This window comes from Triturus cristatus, chromosome 9, assembly GCF_964204655.1.
Source record: "Triturus cristatus chromosome 9, aTriCri1.1, whole genome shotgun sequence".
Classification (NCBI taxonomy): domain Eukaryota; kingdom Metazoa; phylum Chordata; class Amphibia; order Caudata; family Salamandridae; genus Triturus; species Triturus cristatus.
The window spans coordinates 660,694,256-660,712,782 of NC_140592.1; the positions used below are offsets into that span (position 1 = coordinate 660,694,256).

Here is an 18,527-nt window from a genome sequence, read left to right on the forward strand (position 1 = left end):
TCCACTCGGCCACATCCTGGACCCATTTCCGTACCTCTAGAGTCTAAGGTGATAGCAAGCCTATAGCTACACTTCTCTTTGATAGCAGGAGTGAAAACAGTACAAACTTGTGCTTTATTTTATACTTTGTTTTTATGACATCTATACTCAATAAGCATGCTCTTGGCTCTACTTGTATTGTGAGCGACATGTTCTTAAGTATCTGTCTGCCTCTACCTACCAGAACTCTGCTGCTTTAGGACAGTCCCATTCCAGGTGATAGTATATGGCCTCCAGGTCCCCATACTTAGGACTGCAACATGGGGCAGCCCCAGTTATTCAATGCAACATTGCTGGCGTCATATTTGCTCTATGTATAAGGTCAGCATGGAGCAATCTAAACCTAGCGTTGCTGGGCGTATCTTTAATTAACAGTAATGCCTGCCGCCCTCGTGTATCTATGAAGCGCTGATTGCAGTCAGTTTTCTGTTTTGTGCAAGCGTGCATGGGTTATTTGTGTGTGTTTCCTCTATAATAGTGTATACTGGGGTGACCCTGCCCCAACCACTGTCCGCCTGCACAATCGGTACCTGAGTGGCAGATTTCACTACCAGTGTCTTCGTGTCCATCCACAATCTGCGTATAGTGTTCTTTATAGCACAGTATTGTAAGTAGTTCCCCCTACGACCCTGTAATTTCCCCTCACCGACTTAAACAAGGACATGGCATCCATTTCCAATATATCGAGTAGTGTGAGGCAGCCCCCCCCCCTCCAGTCTGTTATGTTCATGTGCCGTTCTAGGTGGACAATCTCCGGAAGGCTCTACATCTGCAAATCTGTTGCATATGGGGTCATCTGCAATATCTGCTCCAGTCGCAATATGTCTTGTATCATGTGGGGATCATCTGTCTGAGCTTGCGGAAGTTCAAATAACTTAGCAGGTAAATTCTCAGTATCTAATTGTCAATGTAATTGGGCACAATCTATGCCAATATCTACTCTGAACCAACCAACTATAACCTGTAATTGTGCTGCAAGGTAGGAAGCTTCAAAATTGGGGACTCTCGGGCCTCCCTCTTAATATGCACAGGTGGGTGTGTCAATCTTTACTCTACTTCTCTAACTTCCCTATAAGAGTGTTTTTACTAAAGTTCGCAGCTGCTTGATATATCTTGGGGGTATCTTGCATAGACTACATTGGAAGACATAAAGACTTCTCTGGAGTACTATCATCTTTGATATCGCTGTTCATCCAGACATTGATAGACCGAGGTCCAGAAGTCTATAGATCCCTTAACTCCTCGTATGAATCAACTAATGTTCAGGGCATGCCAGTCCAGCTCTGCGGAGGTTACCATGGCTCCCAGATATCGAAAGGCCTCTGTTTCTCATGGTATCTCCAGCCTAGGCAATGGCTCACATGGCACCTACGATAGGGTACAATATTAATTTCTGCTTGTTTACTCTCAAGTCAGACCAGGTGTGTGGAATTTAATAAAATATCTACATGTCCGTGGGACAGGTTGCTTCATAAATCTATTTCTCTTCTTAAAAAATCCACTTGTCACTTTGGAGCCACACTGTGCAGCGACAAATTACGACGGCATTCTTATTACATAGGAGCTCTGATAATAGTCTCTCTGATTATGAAAGGGTTGAATACTAGCAAATCTTATTTTGCCACCTTTCCGTAGATCTACAGACTGGGGCTGGAGATGGCGGTAATCAATAGTTCCAGGGTTGAAATTCTTTGACTCTGTGCAAACCTACTAACTTGCATGTTTTATGGGTTTTCACTAGCTATTCTCTAATTTTTTTCCATACTGAGAAAGTTTGGAAATGTACTCCTGACAAGGGCAGAAGTAAAACTTATTCCATTGTTGGGAAAAAGTGGTTGGAGGTGAACTTGTCGACCCTCAACAGATTTTCAGAATTAGTACATGTACATATGTTCACCGAAAATAAAGACCTTTTGGTTTTTATTAAATCCCTCTCCCTCACTGTGAGTGACAGAAGTCAGCTCTTTCACAAGGAACATATATTGGCACACAAAGTAGTTTTGTTAAGTGTCAGGGACTACTGTGGCAATGTATGCTCTTTGAGACCAAAGGTACTGTTGCCAATGTTATAATGGTGAGGACCCGACAGCTACCATAGCAATAAAGTTTTATAAAAACCATGTCAGAACATAACCTGCATTGACAAAGCCAAAATGCTGACCACGAATGGCAGATCCTTTTTGGTTTTGTCAATGCTTGTTTATTTTCATATTTCTCATAATCTTGTTGAAACTGGTTATATTGACTCCATTATGAATATGTTTGAAAATTCTAGCATGTATCAACATTTTACTAAATGATGCTTCAAAGAAATGGTACCCAATATTTCTCAGTAGTTCAAAAAAACATTTTTATTCCTAGTTGTGAACATTTTATTTTTAAAGCAAAGGATCCTCGATCTTGCTTTCAAGCTTCTGCAGATATTTGCATCTAATCAGAGCATTCTGGGAGCATTGTATATAGCCTCATATTGCTAAACTTTGCAAATTTGCAAATAAAGTTTTTTTTACTGGAGCCACAGTTAGTAGTGCAGTCTGAGCTTACATTTCCTTCTAGCGCTCGCCCGGATAAAGGTTTTGCATTAATGAACCATAAATACAAGTTTGAACAGCCTTAACATGGATCCAAATACTACCTTAACTGCAGGCAATACCCTTCCTTCAGCCATAATGTGGTACTGTAAACTGGCAGTCAAAGGGTTTGTGAAGTAGGAGGTTGGACCTACTTGTCCCAAGGACAAGATAAACATGAAAACCTGTTGCCCTTGACCCCAAACAATATGTCCTTGGTGGCAGGCTATGGGAATTCCACACCCCTGCAGACTGCAGCCCAAAGCTTTGAAGGATATTGAGAAGGCATGGGAGTGCCTATACTTAAGTAATAGTCTTCCCATGGCATCTCCCATACTCCACCCTGACGTTACTTGGCTCCCTCAAATCAGACGCACTGTCCATTTGAATGGTCCACCGAGGGTCCTAATTTTTCTTGTGCTTATATGGACCGCTTTCACTCGTGTACACGACTTCAGCTTGAGCACAAATTTGTATATCCTACACTCCCTCTGCTACTGAAATGGTGGGGGAGATTGATCTCTCAATGACGGGCAATATCCTGCTTAGCAGTAAGCATACCAAAGTCCCTCAAGTGCAAATGTAGGGTCGCAGGACCACATTGACCGTTATCCCATGGTTTTGGGACCAGTAGATGATTACAGTCCGGCAAATGATGTGCGTAAGTGTGCCTAACTCCGTCACATATCTGGTACAGTCAGGTTCCCCCCTGCATCTTGCCCGATCCCTCTGATGTAAAATACACTCTGTGTACATATTTGAATCACACTAAACACAGAAGGGTAAAAATAGCCAGCATCCTTCGTGCCATTTTGGTTTTCACTAAATGAGCTTCATCCAGCTGCTGCAAGTTCCTTCCCATTTCTCCTTTAGGCTGACTAAGGGGTCTGGCTTAGTATTCACTAATCATTTTTATGCAGTGTAGATTCCCTTTTCCATTCAGGTTCAATAGTTGGCTCCCGTATCTAGGTATCAAGAGCGCGTCTGACTTGCAAATACTTGAAGACCTGAGTTTGGCTGGGTGAAGACTTTAACTCCTCAAATGACCTTCTGCTTTGCCCTCCCAGATATCCCCAGTCTTAGAGATGCCCATTATATCCTAGGAGCCAAACGCCTCAAGATTAAGTTCCTGTTTCAGCTAATAACCCTGCATCAAAGGGGTACTTTAGTGAGTCTGTTCTCCCAAGTAATTTATGGCTTTGTGGTAGAGGCAAATAGTTGAGTTGGTGAGGGGAGAGACACAGACAGCAGATCCAAATAGAATCTCCTGCATATCTTCCCTCATCCATAATGTCCAGCTTAAGCCTGAAGGCCAGATTGTGCCGATCACCTAGAAGCAATTCATCTATGAGTAACATCTGTATTGCCAGGTAGTACAGGTATACATCAGCAACCCCCAGCCCACTGGCGAAAGGTGGTTGGTCACATTTATCAAACGAGACCCTCGAGATCTTGCCTAGCCTCATAAAAACCCTTATCTGTCTTCTGAGGTTTATGAAAAATGTGTGGTAGTTCATAAGGGTACATTTTGGAGATTATATCTTCACTTAGTTGAATGATATCTTGAACTTGGTTGCTCTGCCTGCAGTTGACAGAGGGAGCGTTTCTCAGGCCTGTTAGTCCGCTTGCACTCCGTCCAGCAGTGGTGCTCTATTGAGGCTTTTCTACCTGTTGGAGTCAGTGGAGATGAAAATGTAGTGACATTTAAAGCAATCCGCTGGTGTGCACACCATCTTTTTTCAACCTGCAATCCATGATTTTCTCAACAACGATATATACCCAACTTGTCCCAGTTAGACTATGCTTTTTGAATGATGACTCTTTTGGCCTCACACTTATATCGTAGATTGGGAGATTTTTTAAACTTTATGTTTACAGATAATTCTTAGTGTACAGAAAATACTTTCTCGTTAAAGCTGGATATGTTATTGAAAATGGTTGGGGAACAAGGAATTTTACTTTTAGAGTGGTTAGTGCTGTGCTTTATAGTTTGAGAGAGGTCTGTTGGTGGCTTATTTGATCTTGTTTCGAAGTAGTTGCTTTCAGTGCAAGCTTTGTGATTTCTCCTTTGCACGTTGAGGGATTTATTTGGTTCTGCTGTTTCTAATTTTCTCAAGTTTTTCTAGTTTTCCGGTGTTTCTATTCATTGTGTTAATTTCTCGAAGTGAAAGAGATGAGGTAGTGATGATTCCAGGAGACGGTGTCAAATCTTTTCAATCTTGAATGGCTCTCAATAGTTAAAGATGTCCTCTCCTGTATTGATGGAGATTGTAAACTTTCAAATCAATTATAATGATATTTGGTTGTGGCACCTTCTGGTTTGTCAAACCAAATTTTCAGGCCATCAAGAATGCTAAACTTAGAGTATTTGATATGGTGTTAAGATAATCTGTAAAAAGATCAGTTATTTGGCAGCGGCTGGTATACTAGTAGAAATGTACAGGCAAAGGGGTGGTTAGGGATGCATGTTTTTAGAAGTCATTCACACTCTGTCGGTTAAAAGCATTTTGTTTAAAGTAAATTAAACTTTTTATTGACATTTATGTCAATATAGAATAGTACAGCAACTGTAACTTGCGGTGGTATCCTCATAAAGCAGTAGTCTGTTCGTACAATTCTTTCCCCATTGCAATTATTCCAAACATGGGATCGATCAACTGATTTGTAATAATGGCACGAACTATCAGGACATTTAGCTTTAAACATCCACCCACCCGACACAAAGCGCATCTGCAAGGCAAGCCTCCCATCTGCTCTGGTCAACATTTAACTGGAAATACAGCGTGGCAGGTCAATGGCGCAGTCTGGGCACTGAAATGGGCTGGTAAGTACCCTCATGTGCAGAGTTATCTCCTGGATTTGTATACCTTGTGGCCGGAAGAGGGGAGTTTCTGAGGCAAGGAACGTCTTTTGGACGTGAGAGCAATGGCATGAAAGTAGGCTACATTGCTCAACTATGCCCATACAGAGGGATCAGGTTTTTGGCCCCAGTGCATGGCCACTCTGCATTTGGTTTGGAGGAGGAGCATGGCAGTGAGTGGCTGGTGTGTGTTCAACATATCCCAACAGTCCCACCAGGGGGCATAAGGGACAAGTGCCCATTAATTTTGTGTATGGTCGCGTATAAGGCCGAACTTCTCCAACATTGCCTTGCAAGATGAATAAAGAAGGCATGAGGTGAAGGACATCGGAGACCGTATGATTCGGGGACAGGCCCCACTTGGAAGAGCTGCATTGCGGAGCGATTAAACACAGCATATAATTTGGGGAAAGTCCGCAGCAGTATAACCGTTGATTGTACGTTATGGGTGGGGTTCTGTGTCGGGTTCCCACGCTTTGCGTGTCATGGGGTGGTGCAGAGGATTGCATACTGTTATAAATAAGAGTTATCAATGTACGTAGTGAGGGGGTTGTGAGGATGTGTTCTAATGTGGGAAGAGTCTGCAGGGGAGCTGGTGAAGTATCATGCAGCTCACGACAATTGAATTGTCTTCTATAGTGTGGAATGTCGTACTGTAGATTCTTGAAAGCACTTTTTTTAAAATGTAATTTATTTTTTTACCTTATTCCTTTTGGCAAGTTAACTTGGGAATTGATTTTGAAGATGTCTCCTCCAGAAAGTAGTTTTTATTTCACGGTTGTGTGCACCCTCCACTTTACGGACTCCTGTTTAGATTGTTTGCCCAGCTTTTATTGTCTTTCTTTTCTCATAACCTAGATGAGCAGCAATGGCGCAGTGGCTGGAGAACAGCTTGCAGAAGCTCCACAAGAAAACCAACCTCCGCAACAGCCACCCCCTAATGCTTGGCAGGTCATCAAAGGAGTATTATTCAGGTAAGACAGCAGTAGAAGATGACTTTGGCAACTCAGAAGATCCATGTTTACCCATTTTAACATGACCATTCTTATAATTGTGTGCTATGGTTTAATATGTAATTGGTTAGGTTGTACTGATGCGTGGAGACTTCCTTATTAACATATCTATCTTGCATATAATTGCATGCTTGTTGCCGAAAGAATTCAAGTAGCTATGTTCATATATCTGTCTCACGCTCTGTGTCTCGCGCTCTGTGCTCTGTCTCGCGCTCTGTGTCTCACGTTCGTCTGTTTGCTGAGATTAGATTTTACAGGTCTTTGTTCATTATCAGAAATGGAGTCAATGGTCATAAAGTAAAGCAGAATGGACAGGAGCTCAGTTAATCTGAAAGGAAATATTTATTATGTTTACTGTGGATGCATTAACCCTTGCAGTGCTTAAGGATACCCTTTGGCAGTGTGTACCCGGGGGTCAGAAACTGATTAATGGTTTCCAACAGCAATTGTGGTCACAAACTAGTTAAAAATTACATTGCACATACCAAATAGAGGCGAAAACCTCTTTCATCAGGGCTCGAAAAATCAAAAAGATGATAACTAGACCTGCAGGTCTAGTAACTTATAAAATCTACTCGACCTAACTGTAATGCACTTGACCTCTGCCTCTGAAAGCTGAGCAAATGTGACAAATTAATAAGATTTAAATGCATTTTTATTGCTCATTCACTTTGTGAACAATAAAGACGCCTTTAAATCTTGCTATCTTGTCACGTTTGCTCTGCTTTCAGCGACAGAGGTCAAAAGTCAGTTTTTCTTCGTACTTGCCAGAAAGGGCGAGTAGGACCTAAAAATAGCTCGTTCTAATTAAATCTAGCTCGCAAATGCGAGCGGGCGAGTGGATTTTTCGAGCCCCGTTTCATGTCCCACCACCACCCCATGTGCAGTTTATAATAGATCGCAAAAGCCCTTTAACATCTTGGAACTCATGAAAGGCTTCTGTCTGTTGAGTGAAGCTCCAACTTGCCTTCTAGGTGGAGTTGTCCTCCAGGTCAGTGGCAGTTCAAGAGCTGTGCCTTAAGGCAAGAGAAGTCTCTTGGTAACCAAAGGCTGGGCATCAATAGAATGATTCCTAGCGCCGTCTTTATGTAAAATGTATTTATTGAATAAACCGGTTTCTACACACACTTGTCTTCATCCTCTGGCTTACAGGGTTTTTTTTTTCTTCATATATTTTTATTTTATTTTCCATATTGCACATTTATATTCATCAATACATATTTTCGCCAACCAAAATATCTTATTTAACATTGGGAATTATCCAGAACATGAAACACATCATATTTCAAGAATTCAAGAAACCCCCTAAACCCTCCACTCTTTACCCTATCCCTTCCCTCCAGTGTGCTAATGGATTCCAAATTCTTACACCTAAAGCTCTCCCTGCTCTTCCCTTCCTGGCATATATAGATTTTTCTAAATTAAATGTAGAAATTAAATTCGCCAACCATGTTTGCATGGGCGGGGGGGTTTTATCAAGCCAGGCCCTAGCTAAAGTTAATCTGTAAACAGCCATAATCATAAACAGGAATTCTTTATCAACATTCATAGTATTCTCAATCCGTCCTATTCCCAACAATATCAACATGGGGTTTAGTGATATCTGCAAGCCTAATGTCTGAGCCAAAAAGTTCTCAATATCCCTAATTAACGTATATAATTGAGGACAGGTAGCGAACATATGTATTATATCTGTATTAACTGAGCAGCAACGAGGGCAGGTAGTCCCGTTCGTACCACCCCATTTAGCTATTCTATCTGGTGTATGATACAATGAAAACAATGTTTTATAATGTTGCGATTGCAGGGGAGCCGAACACAGTATAGTGCATCCCAAATCCAATGACTCCTGAAAATCATTAGTTTCGCATTGAAGTTTCTCCATCCACTTATGTTTATATTTATCCAGGTCGTCCACTTTAGTTTGGACTAATAAAGCATACGCTGATCTAATTGTATGCTGTCCACCCATAATTAGAATCTCCAGAAAGTCGTTGGTTTGGAACCCTGCTACACCGCCCTGTTTGTTACCCAGAAAGCTCTTTATCTGCAGATATTTAAAGAAATCCCTGTTACTTAAATCGAATGTCCTTGACAATACGCTAAACTGTACAATTCCCCCTGGATCTATTAAGTCCCCAATTTGCTTTATACCTTTTTGATCCCAGCCGGACATAACTGAATCTGAAAAGATTTCAGCGGGAAAGGATCTATTATTGTATAGTCTAACATATCTATGAAATCTACCCAGCCCCATTTTTTTCAAGAAAGCATTCCATACTTTAATAGCCGCCACTAAGGTTTTGAACTGTTTTCTTTTAAGACTCCCAAACTCGATATGTTGTAATAGACGATTTTCTGTCTCTTGGCCCAGTAAAACTGCATAAACATCCGTCGATAAGGAAGTGATTTTCTGTAAGATCCCCCCCCTCCTCCAATTAAGCCCTGCATGTATTGAAGGGCAGTTGCCATATAATACAATCTAAAATCCCGTGCTCCCCATCCTCCTCTTTCTCTAGGTAGAGACATATATCTATATGCTCTGCGCGTTTTCCCGTGCGCCCATATAAATCTATTAAGAATACCCTCCAGCATATTAAACCATTTACACTCAAAATAGTGGTATTGCTCTAAATAAATAGAGAAATTTAGGCAGAATCGACATTTTCACAATATTAGTGACCCCAACTAAAGAGAGATGCAGGTTATTTACTCTATCTAAGTCCACTTTTACTTTAGCCAGGACAGGGGTCATATTTACCTCAACAATAACGTCAATGTTAGCTGTAATTACTATACCAAGATACATAGCTGATGGAACCACCCTGGGATCGGCACATAAGGTGTGGTTATTCTTAACTATCAGTGTCTTTGATTTATTCAAGCTATAGCCTGACAGTTGTCCAAACTTAGTGGCTTCACTTTCTACCTCCATTATAGCCATCTCAGGGTCAGGGGTTAGTATAGCCACATCATCAGCATATGCAAGAATTTTTACTGTTCTGCCATTTATAACCATTGGGCGAATCCCATCATTTCTCTCCAGGTGTCTTAACAAAGGTTCAAGAAATAATGCAAAAAGGAATGGGGACGAGGGGCAGCCCTGTCTTGTCCCTCTAGAGATTTTAACTACATCTGTATACCCTCTATTCACTCTAATTCTGGCAGTGGGTCTTTTATATAGAGCTTGAATAGCTGTTATATAACCTTCGCCTATACCGCTCCATCTTAGAACTGCCCAAAGATATTCCCAGGCTACCCTATCGAAGGCTTTTTCAGCATCTAAAAACAGTGCTGCAATAGGGTCACACAGGGTTCCTGCGGCATCAAACATTGTGATGACTGTCCTCAGGTTTTTTTTTTTTGTTTTTTTTTTTTTCTTTTTTTTTGAAACCGTTTATTACAAGTCTCAAGAGTATACAAGTATGGGCCTACAACCTTCCGGCCGGCCGCTAGCAATGACAGGAACATACGACATACATTTATGGAACACGTGGTGTTGCGGAGGAGCATGCTCAGGAGGTAGCAACGTCAAAAGCCACATCAGCCAGACCCCACTATACGGTTTCATTTTAAATTAAGAACAACAAGAAAACCACACCCACAAGGCAACCCACAATCGGAAATAGCAGCACGTGCTCCCCTAGAGGGGGGATCCCAACTATCCACGGGAGTCTAAAGAGGGGGAAGAGAGCAGAGCGAGGACTGGGGGGAACCCAATGCCCGGCATCGGGGGGAATGAGTCGGCTAAGGGGACGGGGCTGGCGAGGTATCAGGCAGCAACGGTGGTACACAGATACCCCCACGGTAGGCGTTCCAGGGGCCCCATACTTTCACCCATGTCCCAGGCTTACCCCTCGCCACATACACCACTTTTTCTCGAAACATGCACCAATCCATGTGTTCTTTCCAGGCCGAGACCGTCGGGGACCTCTGGGATCCCCACAGTTGAGCAATATCGCGCTTGGCTATCATATATCCCAGAGTCACCCACCACGTCTGCGGCGCCGAGTAATCAGTCGGTTCCCACACATTCAACAGGCATCTCCTCGCTTCAGGCAACAGCGCCACATGCGTAACCAGTCGCAGCACCTCATGTACACCACGCCAGAACCCTTCCACCTCCGGGCACTCCCACAAAATATGCAGAAAGGTCCCCAAAGCACCACACCCACGCTTACACAACCCATCTCCAGCATAGCCCATACGCAGAAGCTTTGGCCCCGTCATGTAGACCCGGTGGAGTATCTTGAGCTGGACGAAGCGAAGGCGAGCCGGTATGGCCTCCTCCTTCGGGGAGGCCACCGCGGAGGTCCAGTCCTCGTCGTCCAACTCCAGCCCGTCGGCAACCCAAGCCGCACGAAGGGCAGTCAACAGGCCCGAGCGGTCGTTAATCAGCTTTTTGTATATCAGTGAGATCGTGCTGTCCGGGACGTGCCCATCCAGCATTCTATCCTCCAGGGGGGAATATTCCGGGATGGAGGCAACGTCCGTAAAGACGGAGCCCAGCGCATGACGGACCTGCAAATACCGAAAGTATTCACTGCCCTGCAACTGAAATTCCGTCTGCAGCATATCGAACGTTTTAAATCCTCCCCTCGTCCAGAGATCCCCCACTTTACTGATGCCTATTATGTCCCACTTCTCAAAGCCCTTAGAGGTCCACAGGGAGCCCAACCGCTCAGACGCGTATAGTGGTGACGCCCGGGTCAAACGGTCCTTCCACCCCATAGCTGCATTGGCCGCGTGCCACACTTGCACCATGACACGCGTGGGGCCCGTCAGACGAGCGTCGGGCGCGCTAGAATAGAGCGCTCGATTGTAGTCGCCACCTGGCAGGAGCATCTTGTCCATTTCGAATGCCGGGTTTAAGGCGGGCCCGTATAGGCCATGGTTAATTGCAGCTAGCTGGGAGGCCCAATAGTACCGTTTAATATCCGGGAGGGCAATCCCCCCGTCATACCATGGGAGCGTCAACTTCGCCAGGGCAATACGCGGCCTCCCATCCCAGAACAGGCGGCGTTGCAGACTCTCCACCTCACGGAAGTAGCGCGCTGGGACTAAGTCCATAGTGTTCTGCAAAGCGTACAGGAAACGTGGCAGAGACATCATCTTGAACAATGCCGCCCGGCCAAGCGGCGAAAGCGGCGGGCGCCGCCAGCGTGCGACATCTACCTGCAGGCGCTGGAGGGGGGGAAGCAGGTTCCGTTCATACCGGGCCCCCGGGTCCAGAGTAATGCAGACACCCAAGTACCGAAATCCCTGCGGGGCGATCTGGATCGGACAGCCCCGCGGGAGAATAGGAGCCTCCCCAGAGAGAACATACACGCACGATTTAGCACAGTTGATGACAAGACCGGAGTTACGACCAAATGAATGTAAAACATCAACCAGTACTATAAGTGATTTACGTGGGGAGGCTAGGTACAGAAGGATGTCATCAGCGTATAGGGATACGCGGTCCTCATACTCGGGGGTCCAACGGAGGCCACGGATGGAAGGCTCCCACCGCAGCCACTCCGCCAGGGGCTCCAAGGCAAGCGCAAAAAGGAGCGGCGATAAGGGACAGCCCTGTCGCGTGCCCCGGCCCAGCTCGAACGGGGCCGATACTCTTCCGTTCACCACCACCTGCACCAATGGGCCCGAATACAACAATTTGACCCAACTGATGAATCCTGGGCCAAATCCAAACTTCTCAAGCATCGCCCAGATGTATGGCCACTCAAGCGTATCAAACGCCATGGTGGCGTCCAAGGACGCCAAAATGGCCGGTTCCCGTATAAATGGGACGCGTGCGAGCACCCCATGCAAACACCGCAGGTTAAGGGCTGTGTTGCGATGGGGAATAAAGCCGGACTGGTCCTGATGAACCAGATCGCCCACCACACCGACCAGCCGATTGGCCAGTACCTTGGCGAGAATTTTGGGCTCCGCATTCAGTAGCGAGATAGGCCGATAGGAAGTAACCCGGTCCCGAGGTCTCCCTTCCTTGTGGATCACCACGATTGTAGCCAGACGCTGGTCAAGCGGGAGGGAGCCCAGCGAGTGGGCCGCCAGGAACATTGCGCGGAGGTGGGGCGCCAGTGTATCCGGTCGCAACTTATACAACTCGATAGGGATACCATTCGGGCCCATGGCCTTGCCAGAAGCGACCGAGCGTATGGCGAGGGCGATTTCGTCGGAGGTGGGAGCGGCGTCCAGCGACACCCTGTCCTCCCCGGAAAGGGACGGCAGCGCGATATCCCTGAGCAGGGCACGGGAATCCTCTTCAGAGCAGGAAGAGACCGGGGAATACACCTCGCGGAAATAATCCGCGGGAACAGACAATTTCCTCTGGCTCAGTTACACACACACCATCCGTTTTCTCAATCAGCGGGACCACACGATTCGCTCTCTCCTTTTTATCCAACCACGCTATCAGTTTACCAGCCTTATCACCCACATCATACAGTCGCCCCTGTTGCTCTCTACTAAGGCCCCTGGCCGCCTCCGTGACGAGGGCCCTATAGGCCGCTTGCTTGAGTTGGAGGACATGTAGTGCAGCATCCGTCACCCCACCTTCTAGATTACCCTCCAACTCTGCTATTTCAGCCTCCACCCGGGTCACCTCCTCCCGCTCGCGCCTCCGGGCGTGGGAAATAAGGGATAGGGCCTCCCCTCTGAGTACTGTCTTGAAGGCCTCCCACAGGGAGATAGCCGAAGGCACTGACCCCACATTCTCATCAAAATATCGCTGGAGGGATTTAATCAAGTCAGCGCGAATGGTGGGGTCGCGCAGGTACCAGGAATTGATTGGGACTACCCTACCCTCACCCCTCGGAAAGACATCGAAATGTAACAGGAGCGGGGAGTGGTCCGAGATACCCCGTGCCAAATGGCGCACCTCCCCCACCCTCCCGACATAGGCCGCCGGGACAAGGACATAATCAAGCCGTGAGAGACTACCATGGGCCCCCGAGTGGAAAGTGTACTGCAGCTGCGTGGGATGTTTTAAGCGCCAGCAGTCCACCAATCCCAGTGTATCCAAGAGGCCGGATAGCCACGTCTGTGCCCTGGGGAGGTCCCTAGGGGGGTGACGATCCACAGTCCCAGAAACCACTGCATTGAAATCCCCCCCCACCACCAGAAGCCCCCCCGGAAGGCCAAGGAGGAGGCGCCCCAGGTCTGCAAAGGTGGTCGACTGCAGCCCCGGTGGGACGTATACTGACACAAAGACAACCACTTTGCCCTCCATTCTCCCCACCAAGACAGTGTAACGTCCCCTATCATCGTGGAGCACCTCATCAATTTCTAACGGGAGCGAGTTCTTTACCATGATACCCACACCACTTGAGCCTGACGTGAAGCCCGAGTGGGCCACGAGGCGGTAGCCACGCCGATTCATGGCACAGAAGGAATTGCCAATAAGGTGTGTCTCCTGCAGAAATACTACATCGGGCGAGAGTCGCTTCAAAAACTGCAGGACCACACCTCGTTTGATCCTGTCCCCCAGTCCATTAACGTTCCAAGACAACAAAGTTAATTCCCTACCCCCCATCATACACAGAAACCATCATTCGTCCCCCCGAGAGCACCTTAGAACCAACACAAAAATAAGTTTGCCTTGTGATAAAAACGAACAACACCCCATCCCTGCCCACCCACCCCAACAGAACTCCCCCCTCCCTGCACCCCTGCATGAGCCCAAACAGCCCCCCCAACGTGCAGTGTGCCTGTCGCCCCATAGATAGTTAAACTAACTAGACCCCCAGAGGAGGAGGGAGAACCCCCAAGAGACCCCACACAACCTCCATAGGAGGGGAACTTACACGAACAGACGCATGGTCAAAAGTGGCATCATTTTTGTCCCGAGCGAGGCCTAATATTAGTCCCTCAGTCCTGATCCGGCGAGCCCTCTCCCCCCACCGCTCCCCCGCCCCCCCGATCCCGATCCCCAGACAGAGTATCCAGCCAGTCCCCGGCCGCTTCGGGACGATCAAAAAAGTGCGTGCGACCATCCACCTCCACTCGCAGCTTAGCTGGGAAAAGCATGGCGTATTTGAGGTTTAGGTCCCGAAGACGGCGTTTGACACCGAGGAAGCTCAGTCTCTGCTTCTGGACCGCTGGGGTGAAATCAGGATAAAAATTAACGTCCATATTTTCAAGTCTAATCGGTCCCTGCAGTCTGGAGGATTGCAGGATAGCGTCTCTGTCCCGAAAATTGAAAATCCGGGCAATGAGAGGTCTCGGAGGGGCTCCGACCTTAGGCCTTCCCCCGGGAACCCTGTGGGCCCTCTCCACAGCAAAGAATTTACTCAGCCCCCGTGGCTGGAGATGGGTAACAATCAGGTCTTCCACGAAGAGGTCCGCCGCCGCCTCCTCACGTCCCTCAGGCACCCCGATGATACGGATGTTGTTCCTCCGGGCCCGACTCTCGGAGTCCTCCAGGCGGCGATCCATCAGCGCACTCGCCTGACTAAGCCGGCGCACCTCCGTTTGTAGGGCCGCCACATCTGTCGTAAGGCCCGATGCGGTGTGGGCCAAAGAATCGACTCGGTCGTTGGTTTTGGAAAGATCGGCCCTTACCAGGCCAACATCCACGAGGACCGAGTCGATCTTCTGCGCCAGTGTATCGAAACGCTGGCCCACCGAGGCCTTCATCTCGGCGATGGCGCCCATGACATCCCGCAGAGTCAGATCCGTGGGCAGATCGGGGGCATCAGTAGGGCCCTCAGGGGACCTGCGTGGCACCTCGGGAGATCCCTTCTGGAGGGTATAGCGGTCCATGCTGTTGGACTGAGGGACTGCGCCACGCCGGGTCGATTTTATCTTTGCCCGGTCACCATCTTGTTTCGTGGCCATGGTCCCAGTCTCCCGGTCGCACCAGCCACGCCGTGAAGGGCAGGCAAGCCGGTCCACGGGCTCCGGGGGGGGCCACCTCAGATCTGCGGGGTGGATCACAGCCGGCGGGCAGGCAGGGTCTCCCAGCGAGGCCACACCAACACACAAAGCCCCGCGACCCAACCTCGCAGAGACAGCAAGGGGGGTGCGAAAGCGAAAGTGAAAGTGCGGGGTACGCGAGCCACCAAGCCCTGCCCGCCGCTGTTGTTCACTTTGTCACTGGATCGCCCCACAGCGCAAATCCGGGGTTCGGCTAGGAGAAGGCCGCAAACCTCGATCGGTGCTCAAGCCGGTGTCCGAGGTCCGATTTGGAAGCGGAAAACTGGTGCCACCTCAGCTCAGGCTCACCAACACAGTCCCCTCATCTGGGACAGGATAAGTTCAGGATAGTCGTAGGAGGTCGCGGAGGTCCTCGGGAGCCTCGCACCTACGCGGCCATCTTGGTTGCGCGCTAGGCTCCTCCTCCTGTCCTCACATGTTGAGTGGTTCCCTTGCCCGGAATAAAACCATGTTGCGAAGTACTTACAAGCTGCTCTATATTCTCTGCGAGCCTTGTTGCCAGGATTTTAGAGTAGATTTTAACATCAGAATTCATAAGGGTAATCGGTCTATATGAGGCCGGGTATATAGGAGACTTCCCCTTTTTTGGTATAACTACAATATCTGCCCCTCCCCATGTCTCAGGAGGATAACCTACTCGTTGCGTATGTAGCATTATATTGAGCATCTCAGCAAGTACCTTATTCTGGAACAGTTTATAAAATTCTACCGGAATCTGATCTGGTCCAGCTGCTTTCCCCGAGGGTAGACTTTCCAATGCCCTTCTAATCTCCTCTAACTGAAGAGGGGCATCTAATATCTCTCTATCGTCTGACGGTAAAGGAGCCAAAGAAATATCGCTCAGATATCTTTCTATCTCAGTTGGGTCCCTTAAGTCCTCCGGAGCATACAATTTGGTGTAAAACTTATGGAAGCATTTTCTAATAAAATCTGAGTCAGTACCCAAATTTCCCTGATGGTCCTGAATCTCCTTAATATCACCCTTTGCTGTGCGCTGTCTTGTTCTGACCGCAAGAATATGTCCGACTCTCTCGCTTAGTTCATAGGTATCTTGTTTATGTGCCAGATTTTTTTCAGCAGCTTTTAACGTGATGCCCTCCATAGCATCTCCCTTAAGACTAACCAATCTGAGTATAAAAGAGTCCAGTGGGATTCCTTGCGTCGTGGCTGTAGCCAAATTTTCTTCTGCTATATATAACTTGTCTTATTTCTTCAAGGTGCCTTCTTTCCCTTTTACGTCTTGCTATTACAAAGCTCATCATTTCCCCCCTGAACCCCAGCCTTAAAGCAGTCCCAAACTACACCTGGGGGTGCCGTGCCTCTATTGTCTTCCCAATAATTTGTTATCCACCTCTCCATATGTCTCCGATATAACTCATCTTTTAGTAGGCTTCGTTCAAAGGTCCACTGAGTTACCGTAGTACTTATCTGAGTGATATTTAATGTTAAGATGAGTGGATTATGATCTGTACAAGCAGGGGATGTCACCCAAAGCCGCAGCGGCCGACTACAATTGAAACAGCCGTAGGCCCCTAAGCTGAGGCGGGCAACCCGCCGCCGGCAGACCTCTAGAAAGGAAAGTCACCAACGGGCCCCACTTGTGCTCAAACGCGGCATAGTCATCCCTGAAGATATCCGTCATTCTCTCTAGGCTCAGGAGTCTCCAGAGGCTGGCATGCCACATCGAGGCCGTGGGCGCTGTCCGCTTCTTCCAGTTGGCCGCAATGGCCACCTTCGCCGCCCCCAAGCACAGCCACATCACTGCCTTATCCGCTCTGAGTTTCCCTGTAACCTCTTGCCAAACAGCAAGTTCCTTGTCAGTGACTCCAGTCCGTGTTTTCACCATCCAGACGAGACGAGACGAGCTGTCCGGCGTGTAGGTGAGGACGGCGGCGGCTCCCAGCTCCCAGCACTCAGCTGCCGGTTATCGGCTCTCACTCCTTGGCCTCCGCTGACTTTTCTGCCTCTGGACGACCGTTGGGTCAGACCGGGCCGCGGAGGTGATTAGTCAAGTGCCAAGTGAGGCAGAGAGCAGACTGCGGAGAGCAGACCGTAATCGAACCTCACGACGTGGAGAGAAGCGCACGGAGCTAAGCGCTGGAGCAGCGCTGGAGCTGCTGGTGAGAGTGGGGCAGAGCTGTGAATCCAGGCGGCAGTGGCAGCGTTGAGGCGAGCAGAGCGGAGCCCGGGTGGCAGCACGGGGCTTTGGAAAAAGTGCCTGGGACGCCTGATCCTGAGCCAGGAGGCCGCCAGAGGGGGGGGGGACCGCTCACGGAGTTCAAGGAGCCAGAGACTGAGTGCAGCGCACCACACGGAAGCTCGGAACCGGAACTTGGGCTTTGACGGCTTTGACTGCTTGACTGGGGCTTGAGCTGGAGCTCTCTCACTCTCTCGCTCCCACCTTTTCTGTCAGCCGTAAGAGTCGCTGTGCTGTGCCGTGTTTGGAACAGTGGCTGGAAAGGAGCGGAGTAAGGCTGGGAGGCTGAAAGGCAGTGGCAGCCTCCAGGGGGCTGGGATATTCGAGGCCCGTGGACCTGAGGACCTTAGAGGGATCAACAAAGGTGGAGTCGGTGGAGGAGGAAAACGGAGAACAGCGCATAAGTTACAGCGGACTGTATGGTGAGGCACTTTAACTTACTATCTTACTACCTTACTGCTCTACTGGTTACTGATCCGCTGGCTCATAGTATAAACTCGCAAAACGCAGAAACTTCATTCACGTTCCCTCCTCCCCCCCCCTAATTGCTGCGAGGCGCGCCAAAATGCAACCTATCAAGAGGGGACATTAATTTATGAAAGACACAGCACAAGGAAATTTTATAGTAGTTTCAACTTAAAACCGGTGCTCAGTATCCCGCACAAAATGCGATCCGGAAGGATAAGACAACAGGAACCTGCTAACCCTGCCAAAAGAACCAGGAGGGCAAACAAGAAGTCCATAAACAAGAGCAGTACCGAAGCACTCATGAGGCCTATAGATGAAGCCCAGCATCTAATCTCCCCGCTCCTTACCAGCCCCGTACCTTCATCAAGCGGAATGACAAGCAGCGCAAGCTGTGATTCCAGATGGCCCAAGTTAACATATCAACAGAAAATATACACAAA

At 48.1% G+C, this 18,527-nt stretch overlaps 1 protein-coding gene across 2 annotated transcripts in view; it reads left to right on the forward strand.

Moving 5' to 3' along the window:
- CLPTM1 (CLPTM1 regulator of GABA type A receptor forward trafficking) overlaps window positions 1–18,527 on the forward strand; it is a 409,252-nt gene that overhangs the window by 24,864 nt on the left and 365,861 nt on the right. For both annotated transcript variants that reach the window (XM_085625718.1, XM_085625717.1), the window contains exon 2: window positions 6,328–6,443. In XM_085625718.1, coding sequence (XP_085481844.1) covers window positions 6,328–6,443 — 116 coding nt within the window. The remainder of the gene's footprint in view (window positions 1–6,327; window positions 6,444–18,527) is intronic.